This window comes from Planococcus citri, chromosome 1 (genome assembly GCF_950023065.1).
Source record: "Planococcus citri chromosome 1, ihPlaCitr1.1, whole genome shotgun sequence".
In the NCBI taxonomy this organism is placed as follows: Eukaryota; Metazoa; Arthropoda; class Insecta; order Hemiptera; family Pseudococcidae; genus Planococcus; species Planococcus citri.
Genome location: NC_088677.1, coordinates 81,200,227 through 81,215,032, shown reverse-complemented (window position 1 = coordinate 81,215,032; position 14,806 = coordinate 81,200,227). Strand labels below are relative to the sequence as shown.

The following is a 14,806-nucleotide window of genomic DNA, read 5'->3' as shown; positions in this document are numbered from 1 at the left end:
TGACCTCTCGGTCGCGCAATTTTAGCCTCTAAATTACGTCCTTGTCATAAATTTACACGTCAACGCTTTCTCATCGCTGCCCTCTTATAAGTACCTACTCTTACCAAGAAACAAGTCTTTCTATCGCTTTTCATTTCACTTCAACTCTATGTACATTTCTTTGTAGTTGTATGTAATGGGTTTTTTTTCAAAAAAATTGCAATTCCGGCGAGCTTCATTTGTATATGTAAGTACATACAAGTACACGACGAATGTACTTAGTAGTGTCTTATCAAGGTTTTTTTTTCACTAAACATTTTCTTCAGGTACCTAATTTTTTTTTCACGATAAGAAAATGAATCGTTAAAATATACAGTATGTATATAAGGTGGTAGTTTTAGACACGAAAAAAATTATATCGCACTGTACAATGTATCGAATGACCTTCGGAACAGTCGTACTAATAATGCAGTTTTGTAGCTCGCTATCTTCTCTCGTCGATATGCATGTGTAGTTTTCTTTCTTTCTTTTTAGTGTGCGTAGCACACTATTGGTTTCGTTCCGAAAGTTGAAAAATTCTTTGGCTCGAATGTTCTCTTAGAGGAATGGGCCGATTTTTTTGAATCTTTCGTAGGTAGGTGAGGCATAACTTGAGGGAGGGAATGTCGTAATTATAATTGCAATTACTCAATTAGCTTCTTGAGTAATTGCAATTAATTACGAAAATTTGTACCAAAAAAAGAATAAAAAAGGGAAAAGGGCCATATCAAAAGGGAAGCCGACAAAAGCGAAGCCGACTTTAAATTTTCAAAATTGAACAATGAGAAAGGTATCAAAAGGGAAGCCGACATTGGTTTTAAAATGTAACACTGCAGGGGTCCTAAAATATTCTTATCTACAGTGTTATCTTTCCCATTGTTCAATTTTAGACTAGATGCCGAAAGCAGGTGGTTACCCTTTCGGAATGAAAACCCACCAGTCATTTGTGAAACACCTGCAGGTGTTTCATTTACACACGTAGATGCTGAAAGCAGGTGGTTACCCTTTCAGAATCAAAACCTCCAAGTCATTTGTGATTTTGCTGTGCTCCCAAGAGGTTCTCTCAATCTCTCAGTACTGCAGTGCTTATGCTTTCCTGATATATCGCGTTGTGCTCCGGAGCTTTCAGAATAGCATAGCATAGTGTATTCGGAATCGCGTTGTGCTTTTTTTTTCAAAATCGTGTTGTTCTTTTTTTTTGAAATTGCGTTGTGCTTTTTTTTCAAAATCGAGTTTTTTTTTTAAAATCACGTTGTGCTTTTTTTTCAAAGTTCGCGTTGCGCTTCTTTTTTAAAATTGCGTTGTGCTTTTTTTTCAAAATCGAGTTGTTTTTTTTTAAAAATCACATTGTGCTTTTTTTCAAAGTTCATGTTGCGCTTCTTTTTTAAAATCGCGTTGTGCTTTTTTTTAAAAATTGTGTTGTGCTTTTTTTTCAAAATCTAGTGCTTTTCAATTCCTAAAATTTGCATAGTGTTTTTTTTCAAAGTTCGCGTTGTGCTTCTTTTTCTGAAATTGCGTAGTGCTTTTTTTCGAAAACGCGTTGTGCTTTTTTTCTAAAATTTGCGTTGTTTTTTTATTTTGAAGTTCGCGTTGTGCTTTTTTTTCAAAATCGCGTTGTGCTTTTTTTTCGAAATTGTGTGGTGCTTTTTTTCGAAATTGCGTTGTGATTCTTTTTGAAGTTCACGTTGTGCTTTTTTTTCAAAATCGCGTTGTGCTTTTTTTTTAAATCTCGTGTTTTTTTTCAAAATCGCGTTATGCTTTTTTTCCAAAATGGTGTGGTGCTTTTTTTCAAAATTTTGTTGTGCCTTGATTTTTGAAGTTCGCGTTGTGCTTTTTTTTCAAAGTTCGCGTTGCGCTTTTTTTTAAAAATCGCGTTGCGCTTTTTTTTAAAAATCACGTTGTGCTTTTTTTTCAAAATTCGCGTTGTGCTTTTTTTTAAAATCGCGTTGTGCTTTTTTTTTAAATCTCGTCGTGCTTTTTTTTAAAAATTGGGTTGTGCTTCTTTTTCTGAAATTGCGTGGTGCTTTTTTTTGAAGTTCGCGTTGTGCTTTTTTTTCAAAATCGCGTTGTGCTTTTTTTCGAAATTGTGTGGTGCTTTTTTTCGAAATTGCGTTGTGATTCTTTTTGAAGTTCACGTTGTGCTTTTTTTTCAAAATCGCGTTGTGCTTTTTTTTTAAATCTCGTGTTTTTTTTCAAAATCGCATTATGCTTTTTTTCCAAAATGGTGTGGTGCTTTTTTTCAAAATTTTGTTGTGCCTTGATTTTTGAAGTTCGTGTTGTGCTTTTTTTTTCAAAGTTCGCGTTGTGCTTTTTTTTTAAAATCGCGTTGTGCTTTTTTTTTAAATCGTGCTTTTTTTTAAATTGCGTTATGCTTTTTTTCCAAAATGGTGTGGTGCTTTTTTTCAAAATTTTGTTGTGCCTTTTTTTTCAAAGTTCGCGTTGCGCTTTTTTTTTAAAATCACGTGCTTTTTTTCCAAAATTTGCGTTGTGTTTTTTTTTTTTTAATCGCGTTGTGCTTTTTTTCTAAAATTTGCGCTGTGCTTTTTTTCCTAAAATTCGCGTTGTGTTCTTTTTTTTTGAAGTTCTCGTCGTGCTTTTTTTTAAAAATCGGGTTGTGCTTCTTTTTCTGAAATTGCGTGGTGCTTTTTTTTGAAATCGCGTTGTGCTTTTTTTTCAAAATCGCGTTGTGCGTTTTTTTTTCAAAATTGCGCTGTGCTTTTTTTCCAAAATTTGCTTTGTGCTTTTTTTCAAAGTTCGCGTTGTGCTTTTTAAAATGAAAATCGGTTTTTTTTTGAAATCGCATTGTGTTTTTTTCAACGTTCACATTGTGCTTTTTTTCTGAAATTGTATTGTACTTTTTTTTTCAAAATTGTGTGGTGTTTTTTTTTTCAAAATTGCGTTCAAAATCTCGTTGTGCTTTTTTTTTTGAAGTTTGCGTTGTGCTTTTTTTCGACGTTTGCATTGTGCTTTTTTTTCTGAAATAGCGTTGTGCTTTTTTTCGAAATCGCGGTGTTTTTTTCCAAAATCCGCATTGTGCTTTTTTTTCAAAGTTGGCCTTGTGCTTTTTTCAGAATTCACGTTGAGCTTTTTTTCAAAGTTTGCATTGTGCTTTTTTTTCAAAATCGTGTTGTGCTTTTTTTTCACTAAAATTCGCGTTGTGCCTTTTTTTTCAAAATCGTGTTGTGCTTTTTTTTCAAAATCGCGTTGTGCTTTTTTTTGAAATTGCGTTGTGATTTTTTTCAAAGTTCGCTTTTTTTTCAAAATCGGGTTGTGCTTTTTTCCGAAATTGTGTTGTGCTTTTTTTTCAAAATTGCGTGGTGCTTTTTTTTCAAAATCGCGTTCAAAATCGCGTTGTGCTTTTTTTTTGAATTTCGCGTTCTGTTTTTTTTTCAACATTTGCGTTGTGCTTTTTTTTCCAAAGCGCATGGTGCTTTTTTTCAAAGTTGGCCTTGTGCTTTTTTGAGAATTCGCGTTGATCATTTTTCAAAGTTCGCACTGTGCTTTTTTTCAAAATTGCGTTGTGCTTTTTTTTCAAAATTGTGTTGTGCTTTTTTTTCGAAATCGCGTTGTGCTTTTTTTAAACTAAAATTCGCGTTGTGCCTTTTTTCAAAATCGCGTTGTGCTTTTTTTAAAATCATCATTGCGTTCTGCTTTCAAAATCCCAATTGCTTTTTTCCAAAGTTGCTTTGTGCTTTCTTTTTTTGAAAATCGTATTGTGCTTTTTTTCTCGAAATCACGTTGTGCGTTTTTTTTAAAATCATGATTGCGTTCTGCTTTCAAAATCCCAATCGCTTTTTTTCAAAGTTGCATTGTGCTTTTTTTGAAAATCGTGATGTGCTTTTTTTTCATAATCATATTGTGATTTTTTTTAAAATCATGATTGCGTTCTGCTTTCAAAATTCCAATCTTTTTTTTAAAAAGTTGCGTTATGCTTTTTTTTCAAAATCATATTTTGATTTTTTTCGGAATCTTGTTCTATTTTTGAAATTTGCGTTGTGATTTTTTTCTAAATCGCATTGTGCTTATTATTTTGAAGTCGCATTGTGCTTTTTTCGAAGTTGCGCCTTTTTTTGAAATTTTGTTATGCTTCTTTTCCAAAATTGCGTTGCGCTTTCCAAACTAAAGAAGCTACGCACACTGTTACAGCTGCGCTTGGCGCAGCTGTCTAGTTTTTTTTTTATCCTTTTCAAACGCTTCCAATACGAAATACCTATCGATGGTTTTTTAGTAGCTTTGTTTGAATTGATAGCTAAAGAATCGCGTACCTGTCTAGCTCATATGTTATATAATATTTTATGCTAAAAATATCGTAGAGTGTTTCGCTTCGAGTAGTAGGCTGTCAGATCGAAGAAAGGCAGGCAACCGGGCATCTTAATTTATAGAGGATATCGATAATGATTCGCGATCATTGACAATTTGACAATATTGGAGAAGTGAAAAATATGAATTTTATGTTACAGGTACCACAGCGAGAATCACATAGGAAAACAACATCATGTGCAAGTTGTTTAAAACATGTAAGTAGGCGAGATTATTGTTATCGTATCAAATCAAGACAGGCTGTCTGCATTTACAAGTCGATTAGAGTCATTTGAGAGGGTGAAAGTACTAGCAGCAGCAGCCATCCAGAGCTGTGGTGAAGTGCATATGGGTCAGTAATGCTGGCACGTTCTGATGTGTTCGCAGGGTGATCACAGACATGGGAAGTGACCGTTATTGTTTACGCTGGAATAATCATCAAAATAACCTACTCGGAGTATTTAGTCAATTGTTGCAAGAAGAAAGTCTAGTCGACGTGACCCTCGCTTGTTCGGAGGGACATTCCATACGCGCTCACAAAGTCGTACTGTCCGCCTGCTCTTCCTATTTTCAAAGTTTATTTCTAGACCATCCGAACAGGCATCCGATCATCATCCTCAAGGACGTCTGTTTCGCCGAGCTGAGAACCTTAGTAGAGTTTATGTACCGCGGCGAAGTGAACCTAGATTATTGCCAATTGCCGACGTTCTTGAAGACAGCGAAAAGCCTACAAGTCAAAGGTCTCACCGAAATGACCCACCTACACAAAACGCCGATATCGCCGGATCGCGAACACCTCTGCTCCGATGACGGGCACACGTCTTCGCGAGACGAAATGGACGACATGCCTTCGACGGTGATCGCCACCACCGGAGGACCAAACATGGCCGTCGTCTCGGCGCACGCGCACGCGCACGAACCGTTACCATTAATACGCCGCCGTTCCAGATCTCCCAGCGACGAAGACGTCGTCACTGTCGCCGCTACAGCCAACGACAACACCACCACCAGCATCAGCAGCATCATGAGACACAACAACTCATCATCGTCATCATCAGCCACATCATCAACCGCCACAGTCGTCGTCGATACCGTTCCTCAAACCAATCCAACAGCAACCACTACCACAACCACCACCATCGGCACGCAGCAGCTGTCGCTGTCGTCGTCGTCGACGTCGCCGCCTCCGCCAAGGACATCGGCGTGCCCTTCTGCCTCGGCGTCTTCGCCGACCCGATCCGCCAGCACTGCTGGATTCGATATTTCGCAACCACATTCGCCTTCATCACGACTGCCAATGTCCGTATCGCCGCCCCATCCTGCCGACTCGTCGTCCGTCGGCGACGACCAACGCAGCATGACGCCCGATCCGGACGATGACGACGAGTCCATGCACAGTGGACCCAGCGACATGACCATCGGCAGTCACGCCTTATCGCCGCAATGCCTAAAAGTTGTTCCAGGACCCTCTAACTTTCTACCCGCGCAAGATCGACCTCTGGTGAGTGCTTAGTTTTTTCTTATCATTTGATACGTTTTATGTAGCTTTTTTTTAGTTTTATTTTTATTTTATTTTGGTCGCTTTGTTTTCGTACTTTTTATTTTCCAATGCTCGTTTTCACCATTTTCCATCATTCGTTCGCCAAATTCTCCACTAATTGATTGAAAATCAACTCTAGGGGGGAGGGGGGAGTAAAGGGGTCTGAAAAGAACTAGATTTTCCTTAGAACTCATCTTAATTTACGAAGTTGGAATTTTCCAACTCCCTCTCTCCCCCCAGTTGTTACCTTGGGTGAGGAAATAATTCCCTATGTTTCATTTTTCTCCTCTATTTGCAATAAAAGTGATGCTAGTGACATCCCCTCCTCTTGGTTGAAAAAAATCAAAATCTAAAAAAAATTCTTTGTTTTTTGGGTCACAATTTTTCTAACCAAATCCCCTTTTTGAGAAAAAACTTTCCTCAGCTCTTCAAACCATATTGGCTCCCTAGAAAGAGCTCCCCACAGTAGGAAAAAAAACAAAATAAATAAGAATAAACTAGGGGGCTTCGCCCCCTAGGTCGCTTCGCGACCCAGACCCACAACGGCTCGCGCACTCGCTTCGCTCGTGCTGCTCGCCCTGGCCCTCGCTTCGCTCAGGCCTCTCGCCCCTTCGGGGCTCGCTTTTTTGACGACTCGACTCATGCCCCTCACTTCGCTCGGGCTGCTCCTATATGTCAATAGCGAATTCTACTCTGGTTCTAAAATACAATTTTTAAAAAAAATCAAATTTTTCAAGAAAAAAAATTCAAGTTTGAACAATATTTCTATCAATTTTTAAAATGAATTAACGACATTTTTTTCTCAAAAAACTTCCGACTGTTCACTTCAGATTTATATTTGGGGTATTGAATTACTCTGGTATAACTACCTATACTGACTTGACATCATCATTTTTTAGGAGTAAAATTTCTGAAATTCTGTATACGTAAAAATTGGGTAGAAAAATGATTGAAATTCTTGTTGAGTAGGTAGGGAGTATGCTGGAATAATTCATTCCTATTAAATGAAAATCTGAGGTAAGGTAGTCAAATTTGTATCCCAAGTATAGAAACCCTACCAGTGGTGGCGTAGCTATAGGAGGGATGTGACTTGAGGCATTGCCCCCACCCCCCGCATGTGAAAATTTGAAATAATACATGCAATAATGAACTGTTTTTTTCGTTTTTTGTGGACTCATTTTTTTCAAAAAAATTTTGTTCTCACTTCACTTGAGCTGTAATTGCACCTTCATTTCCATTAAATTACCATACATTACAAAGGGTTTTCATAAAATTACCTCTAATTTCGATTTTTTATGCCTGAAAATCTGGTTTTGCCCCCTCCCTCGAGAGAATTCTGGCTACACTGTACTGAACCCTTCCTCTATCTTCACTTCAACTTTTTTACCAACATTTGTTCCAGTTCCACTAAACATTTCAATTTGTACTGTGGAAATAAAATTCTAAACCAAAAATTATCTCAACTGCAGAACGTCCTCTCCTTTTTATTTTAACAGACACCACATTCCAGTTTTAAAAAAAATGAAATATCAAGTATAGCAATGAATGCCAGTCCTATAGGAGAACCTGCTTTATTGGAACTCGCAACACAACAACAACATTCCCTCCTCAACACCCCTATGCTGTAAACACGCCCACATAGCAACGTTCTGAGTGTATTGTTGTCCGTGCGCATTGTATTCTGTAAAACGTGCATTTTATACACAATAGAGAAAGTGTTTTTTCAAATTTTTCGGCCCTTAATTTGAAAATTTCCGAATTTTTTTTCTTGATGACATATCTACACGTCAAAAGGAACGTTTTAAAAAAAATATTGTCGAAATCGGTTCAATAGAAAAGGCTGGCGGACTCTATCAAGGTTTCTATTCGAAATTCTATTGTTTAAACACAATAGAAAACGTGTTTTTTCAATTTTTTCGGCCCTTAATTTCAAAATTTTCAATTTTTTTTTCTTGATGACATATCTACACGTCAAAAGGAACGTTTTAAAAAAAAATTCGTTGAAATCGGTTCAGTAGAAGAGGCTGGCGGACTCTATCAAGGTTTTTCTACACGATTCTTTTAATATATATAGATTAAAATCAGGGAAATTTTTTTGAAAAAAATATCTCATTTCCACATCAGAATATTGTTCTACAAACCCTCTTTTTCAAGAAAAACCCTTTGATAAAGCTGTATGGAGCCCTCTCAATTTTGGGAAAAATTTAAAAAAAAATGAAAACTTGATGTTTGTGGAATTTTTTTTTAAATTTTCAGTAATGGACAGAACCTTTCCAAATAAGCACAGTTTTAACCCCCCCCCCCAACGCCTCCCAAATGATGTTGGTTTCCTTAAATGAGTAAATAACCATATTTTCAAGAAAATAATAATCACAAGAGAAAAATCGTTTGGGAATTTTGCAAAAAGAAAAAAACATGGATTTTCAACCAATTTTAATTTACAGTTATTTTTACAAAAAAAAGTAGAATTTTTTACAATTTTATAAAAACAGTAAGATTCGTAGGTAATTTTGGTAAAAAACTGATTTTTTTGCTATGTTGACAAAGAAAGCAGATTTTTATGCCACAAAAAGCACAACTTTCTGAAAATTCGGATCAAAAAAAAGTTTTTTCTGCAATTTTGGCAAAAAAACATCACTTAGCGATTTTAGTCAAAAAAATATTTTTTTCTGCAATTTTGGCAAAAAACAACTTTGGCATTTTTTGCAAGAACTGTAAAATTTTTGGGGATTTTGCTAAAAAACTATTTTTTTTAATTTTGTAAAAAAAGCAGATTTTTTTGGAAATTTTAAAACCAGGGACATTTTTTTGAAAATATCTCATTTACACATTAGAATATTTTGTTCTACAAAATCTCATTTTCAAGAAAAAACCTTTGTTGGACCTGTATGGAGCCCTCCTAATTTTTTTGGAAAATGAAAAAAGATGAAAAATTGATGTCTAGTGAAACGTTTAAAAAATGTTCCAAATATGGGCAGAATCTTTCCAAATAAGCACAGTTTTGAACCCCCCCCCCCCGGCACGTCACCCAAATGATGTTGGTTTCCTTAAACGAGTGTAAAGTCCCTCAAAGACGAAAAAAATATACAAAACAAAAAAACAAAAATGAGAAATTGATATCTGTACAAATTTTTTGAATATATATGTTTCATCTCTTTTCAAGAAAAAAAATCAGACTTTTAGACAAATTATTACAAAAGAAAATTTTTTTGAGAATTTTGCAAAAAAAAACAAAACAGATTTTCGACCAATTTTGATTTACTTACAGTTTTTACAAAAAAAGTAGGATTTTTTACAATTTTACAAAAACAGTAAGATTTGTAGGTAATTTTGGTAAAAATCTGATTTTTTTGCTATGTTGACAAAGAAAGCAGGTTTTTATGCCACAAAAAAGCACAACTTTCTGAAAATTCGGATCAAAAAAAAGTTTTTTCTGCAATTTTGGCGAAGAACGTGCATTTTTGACACTTTTTGCGATTATTTTGATGAAATTTTCTTCCCAATTTTGCCTGAAATCAGACTTTCTCTTGAGAAGTTTGGCAAAAAAAAAAAACAATGAAAAATCAGGGTTTTTGACTGTTTTGAGAAAGCGCGAGTTTGGCCAAAAAAAACTTTTTTCTGCAATTTTGGCAAAAAAGAAAACTTGAGCAGTTTATGCAAGGTGATTTTGCTAAAAAAAAAATTTTTTACGATTTTGACAAGACTTGTGATTTTGGCAAAAAACAAAACTTTGTCAAAAATTGTAAAATTTTTTATAGTAAGTACCTAATGTTGCTAAAAAGCCAATTTTTTCTTCAATTTTGAAAGAAAATCAGATTTTTTTTGGAAATTTTGACCAAAAAAAACATGAAAAAACAGGTTTTTTGACTTTTTTGAAAAGCGTGTTCTTTTGTACAATTTTTACAATGAAGTAGAATGTTTTGCAATTTTGGTTACAAGGTAAAATTTTTTTGGCAGTTTTGACAAAAATCGTATTTTTTTTGCAATAGAACAAAAAACTCTGCTTTTGACAAAAAAAAAACAATTTTTGTAAAAAAAAAATGATTTTAGGCAATATTAATGAAAAAACAGAGTTCATGACAATTTTGACAAATCGTTGGTCTTTCATATAATTTTTCCAAAGAAATAGGTACATAGAAATTTTTGAAATTTGTAAAAAATTAGATTTTTTGGCAATTTAAACAGAAAACAGAAAACATTTTTTTTGCGACAAAAAAACAAAACTCTGAAACTTTTAACCAAAAAATTGGGTTTCCTGCAATTTTTCCAAAAAAAAAGTTTTCTGGCAAATTTTGCAAAATACATAAAAGTGAAATTTTTGGAAAAACTGATTTTTGTCAATTTTGACAGAGAAACAGTTTTTTTGGGGAGGGGGGAATTTTTGCAAAAAAAAACATTTTTGGCAATTTTATTAAAAAAACAGGAATTTTGACAAACGTGGGTCATTTTTTAAATTTTTACAACGAAGTGGGATTCTTTGCAATTTTGGCAGAAAACATTTTTTTGCACCCAAAAAAAACAAGACTGGAAATTTTTATCAAAAAAAAATTTTTCTGCAATTTTGGTAAAAAATCGGACTTTTGCGACTTTGATAAAAAAGAAACATTCATTATTCTAACACCGAAACTTTTGACCAAAAAAATGGGTTTTGTACAATTTTTGCAACAAAAAAAGATTTCCTGGAAAATTTCGCAAAAAAAAGTAAAATTTTTGGAATAACTGATTTTTTTCATCAATTCTGACACAAAACAGATTTTTTTTTTGGAAATGTTGGCAAAAAAACCACTTTGGGCAATTTTTTTAAAAAAACAGGAATTTTGAAAAAATGTGGGTCTTTTTTAAAATTTTTACAATGAAGTGGTTTTTTTTTTCAATTTTGGTAAAAAAAAGTGAGATTTTTTTTAGCTATTTTGACAGAAAACATATTTTTTTGGGGACCAAAAAAAAACAAGACTGAAGATTTTTATCAAAAAAAAAGTTTTTTTGCAATTTTGGTAATAAATCAGACTTTTGCAACTTTGATAAAAAAGAAACATTCATTTAAATAATTCTAACACTGAAACTTTTGACCAAAAAAATGGGTTTTGTACAATTTTTGCAACAAAAAAAAAGGCTTCCTGGGAAATTTCGCAAAAAAAAAAGTAACATTTTTGGAAAAACTGATTTTTTTTATCAATTTTGACACAAAACAGTTTTTTTTTGGCAATTTAAAAAAAAAACAGGAATTTTGAAAAAACGTGGGGCTTTTTTATAATTTTTACAAAGAAGTGGGATTTTTTGCAATTTTGGTACAAAAAAGTGAGATTTTTTTTCAGCAATTTTGACAGAAAACATATTTTTTTGGGGACAAAAAAAACAAGACTAAAGATTTTTACCAAAAAAAACGTTCTTTTGCAATTTTGGCAAAAAATCAGACTTTTACAACCTTGATCAAAAAGAACCATTCATTTCAATAATTCTAACAATAAAACAATTTTTCTCATAGCCCAAATTGCAATGTTCAAAAATTTGCCAAAACTCGAAAAATAAATTTCAATACCTAAAATTTGGTTTTCTATTGATTTCTCTTTGTTTGGTTAAAAAAAAAATTGTGCTTTCAAGGATTCTTTCTTTGTTAGCGTGATCGGCTTCAATTTTGATGAAAATTTCAGGAATCGATTTCTCTATTTTCGATAATTTCCACGCGATTAGATACCTACTTCTTTTTTTCTGAAATATGTATACCTACACTTCTCAATTTTTTTTCCAAGTGCCCATCACTGGAAATCAAATTTCACCATTTCTGGTCAATCTGAAGCTCTTTAATTACAAAGATCACGATAGCATTGAAAATTTTCAAGTCTCAGCTAAAATAATTACACTTGTGAAAAATTTTTCTGAGATTTTTCTACTACTGATCCATCAAGTTGTCATTTTTATAATGGGAACAAAAATTCTTTAAATTTGTTAACCCCGCATAAAAATTTAATAATGCCTCCCAAAGTTGAAAAATGCAAAAAATGTAAAAATTAGAGAATTTTTCTTGGCCTAAAAAACTCTATATTTTTCAAAACACCCCCCTCCCCCCTCCCATCTGCTCACAAATTCTGTAGAAAAATCCTTCAAAACTGAGTAGTGAGTATCCCTCAAAACACCCCCTCCCCCACACTCATACACTCTGCAAAAATATCAACCCCACTCAATGAGACAATCGTCAAACCCAAACTCGTGCATAGTTCTAAAAAAATAATTTTCTCAAATTTACTTTCAATTAAAATCGGCATCTTATACCCAAACACGAATTTCTCACAATCTAATTGGTTCATTGGCGAAAAAGGTAACACGAACTTTCGTTATCTTGGCGTAGTTAAAAATTAAAATTATCAGTAGTGAACTAATAATGAATGATTAACACGCTGGCGTTTCAGGCCATACGGGGCAAACTCCAGTTTTAAGCACCAAAACAACCTAATAAACTCCTCCTCCTCCTTTACGATAAATTCTAAAAAGCTATAATGGCTTCTATTGATAGGCTGTATAAGTAAATGGAATAATACATTCAAAAGTGGTTCCTAAACTCGACTCGATAAGTAATTTAATCAAAATTTTAACGGTATAGATCGCACAAACGTAATAAGTACAATAATAAAAATATACAAGAAGGTACAACGAACGTTTTTTAAGGCCAATTTGAATAATACGAGGGACTCGTTCTTTGGTTCGAATGCCTTTAAAAAGTGAGACGAAAATCAAAGAAATATTTCGTCAAATTTTACCTTCCACCCCTTTCTCAAGTTGACGTGGAAAATTCGGTTCTCTCGATCTCGTACAATAAGCTGCTTGGTAGACTTTGAGTTAGACAAGACATTATATAGAGCAATATTATTTTCTCCAATATCTCATTTTATTTGAATTTTATTATCTTTAGTTGCACCGAATTATGATTTCAGTCGATTCGCTGTTGCTTTTTATAATTTGCTTTTGTCAGACGTTTCTACCCTTATACCCCTCCTATGTCCATAATCTGAGATCAGGCCAGCATTAAAATTCTCAAATCTCTAAAAATATCAATTCTGTGACTTAAACTGGATGAAAAACCTGGCAAAGGTGATTTTTTGAACAGTCTGTGTTCTTTCCACATACTTATTTTCCCCACTGAAAAATTTTTCCAACAACTAAACCTCCATAAAAAGACAAAATAGATTTCAAAAAAATCTCGAAAATTCTCCCAGCATATTTCGAAATCCCCCCCCCTCCTCCTGATTAATAAATTCGCCAAAAACCCCCAACTGCACGATGATTAAAAATAAACCACACGATGAAACACGAAGCTAATTTTCTCACATAAATTCACTTTGATCAATGATACGGCGTCTTGGATGGATGCAACATTGGTCGCCTATTCATGTTTAATTTCGGACACGTATTCGGCTACCGAATTTTCAACATTATCACTCGTCTTGAATCTCAAACAGTACATACATATTTTATCTACCTACCTACAAAATACATATAAACCGATACGTATACTTTCGTGTACGTACAAAAAACCATACAGTAAATGGAAATTGAGCACTTATGGTATCTTCGAGGCGAGAAACGTATCGGTAAGGAGAAGGACACGCTCTTGAATCAATCTCGACTGCTGGAAGTATTCAATTTATACCCAGGAGTGAGAAAAAATTGACAATCGAGTCGTTTTGATTGTTTTTTTTAATCAAATATGTCAAATTTACTGAAAAGTAATCGAGAATCCATCAAAGGCAGAGAAAGTGGAATCCTACAGGAGACAATTTTATGTACAAGAGCATGTCACATTCCAAGCATTCCCCTCCCCCCTTTAGCTCTTCGATTGAGCCTTCTATCGTTTCGTTTATATAATTTCGCTATTTTCGTAGATTTTTTTTCGTTCAGCAATTATTATTTTTTATTTACGCGCTTGTTTTGAATCGCTATACTCGTACCTACCCTACCTCCATTTTTAATCGATTTATCTGTTTCCGATGTACAATTTCAACGATAATATTGATTTTTCGAGATAAATTACTGGGAAAAAAACAACCACCTACTATATTACAGTATTATCAATTTTTCATTAAATTTCGTATAAGTATATTGCGATGAAATGTAACGTAACGTAACTGTCACGTCGTCGTCGAACCGAATAAAATAATGATTCGATACTCGTTGCTCGAATATATCGAATTTTCCATACCTAAGGTTACTATTTATTATACGCTCGAATAACGTAAATATTTAAAATTCTCCATTTTCGTGTTTTTTAAATACCTTAACGTAAAATTAATCACGTTTTCGAATAAATAATTCGTTCGAGAAATAATCTCGTTGATAAAGTAACGTCTACGACACTTTGCTCGATGATGATTTTGGCAAAACGGCGAACAAGAGAAGGCATACTATACGTTGCACATGCAATAGAACAAAACCTACTCTACGTAGAAAATCGGTCGATGTTTTGGCAACAACGACAACAACATCATCAACAACAACAACAACAACGTCGACGTCGAAAAATACACACACACGGTGCAGCTCGCGAAGCCCAAGCTCGACGCAGACACGCAATTTGCTCGTCGAGTGCACTCGCAAAGGCTTTGGCTGCGTGTGCGTATAATGCATTTGGCAATTTTATAGATCGACTTTATCGACTCGGCGAATGTGGCGAATTTCGGTCGGGTCTCGGGTCTCTACGTACAATAGAGTAGAATTCGAACTGCAGTCGATGCAGCGGTTCACTCCTACAGTCAGCCAGTCAGCCTTATTCTTTACTTTGTAGATATATTTTTGTTGAAAAAATAAAAATATGTTCGGTATGCGGAGACTTTACGAGTCGTCTCGTTTCACGTATACTCGTGGTTCTAAAAAAAAAAACTAGCACAAAAGAACAAAAAAAAAGAAAAAGGTGAATATTTCGCGTGCATACGTAAGTTCTTTGTATAATACACGAGG

General features: G+C 34.2%; 1 protein-coding gene across 4 annotated transcripts in view; it reads left to right on the top strand.

Moving 5' to 3' along the window:
• LOC135837643 (zinc finger protein 37-like) overlaps positions 1 to 14,806 on the top strand; it is a 115,987-nt gene that overhangs the window by 29,550 nt on the left and 71,631 nt on the right. For all 4 annotated transcript variants that reach the window (XM_065352990.1, XM_065353006.1, XM_065352997.1 and 1 more), the window contains exons 2-3: positions 4,479 to 4,535; positions 4,705 to 5,818. In XM_065352990.1, coding sequence (XP_065209062.1) covers positions 4,534 to 4,535; positions 4,705 to 5,818 — 1,116 coding nt within the window. In that variant the 5' untranslated portion in view covers positions 4,479 to 4,533. The remainder of the gene's footprint in view (positions 1 to 4,478; positions 4,536 to 4,704; positions 5,819 to 14,806) is intronic.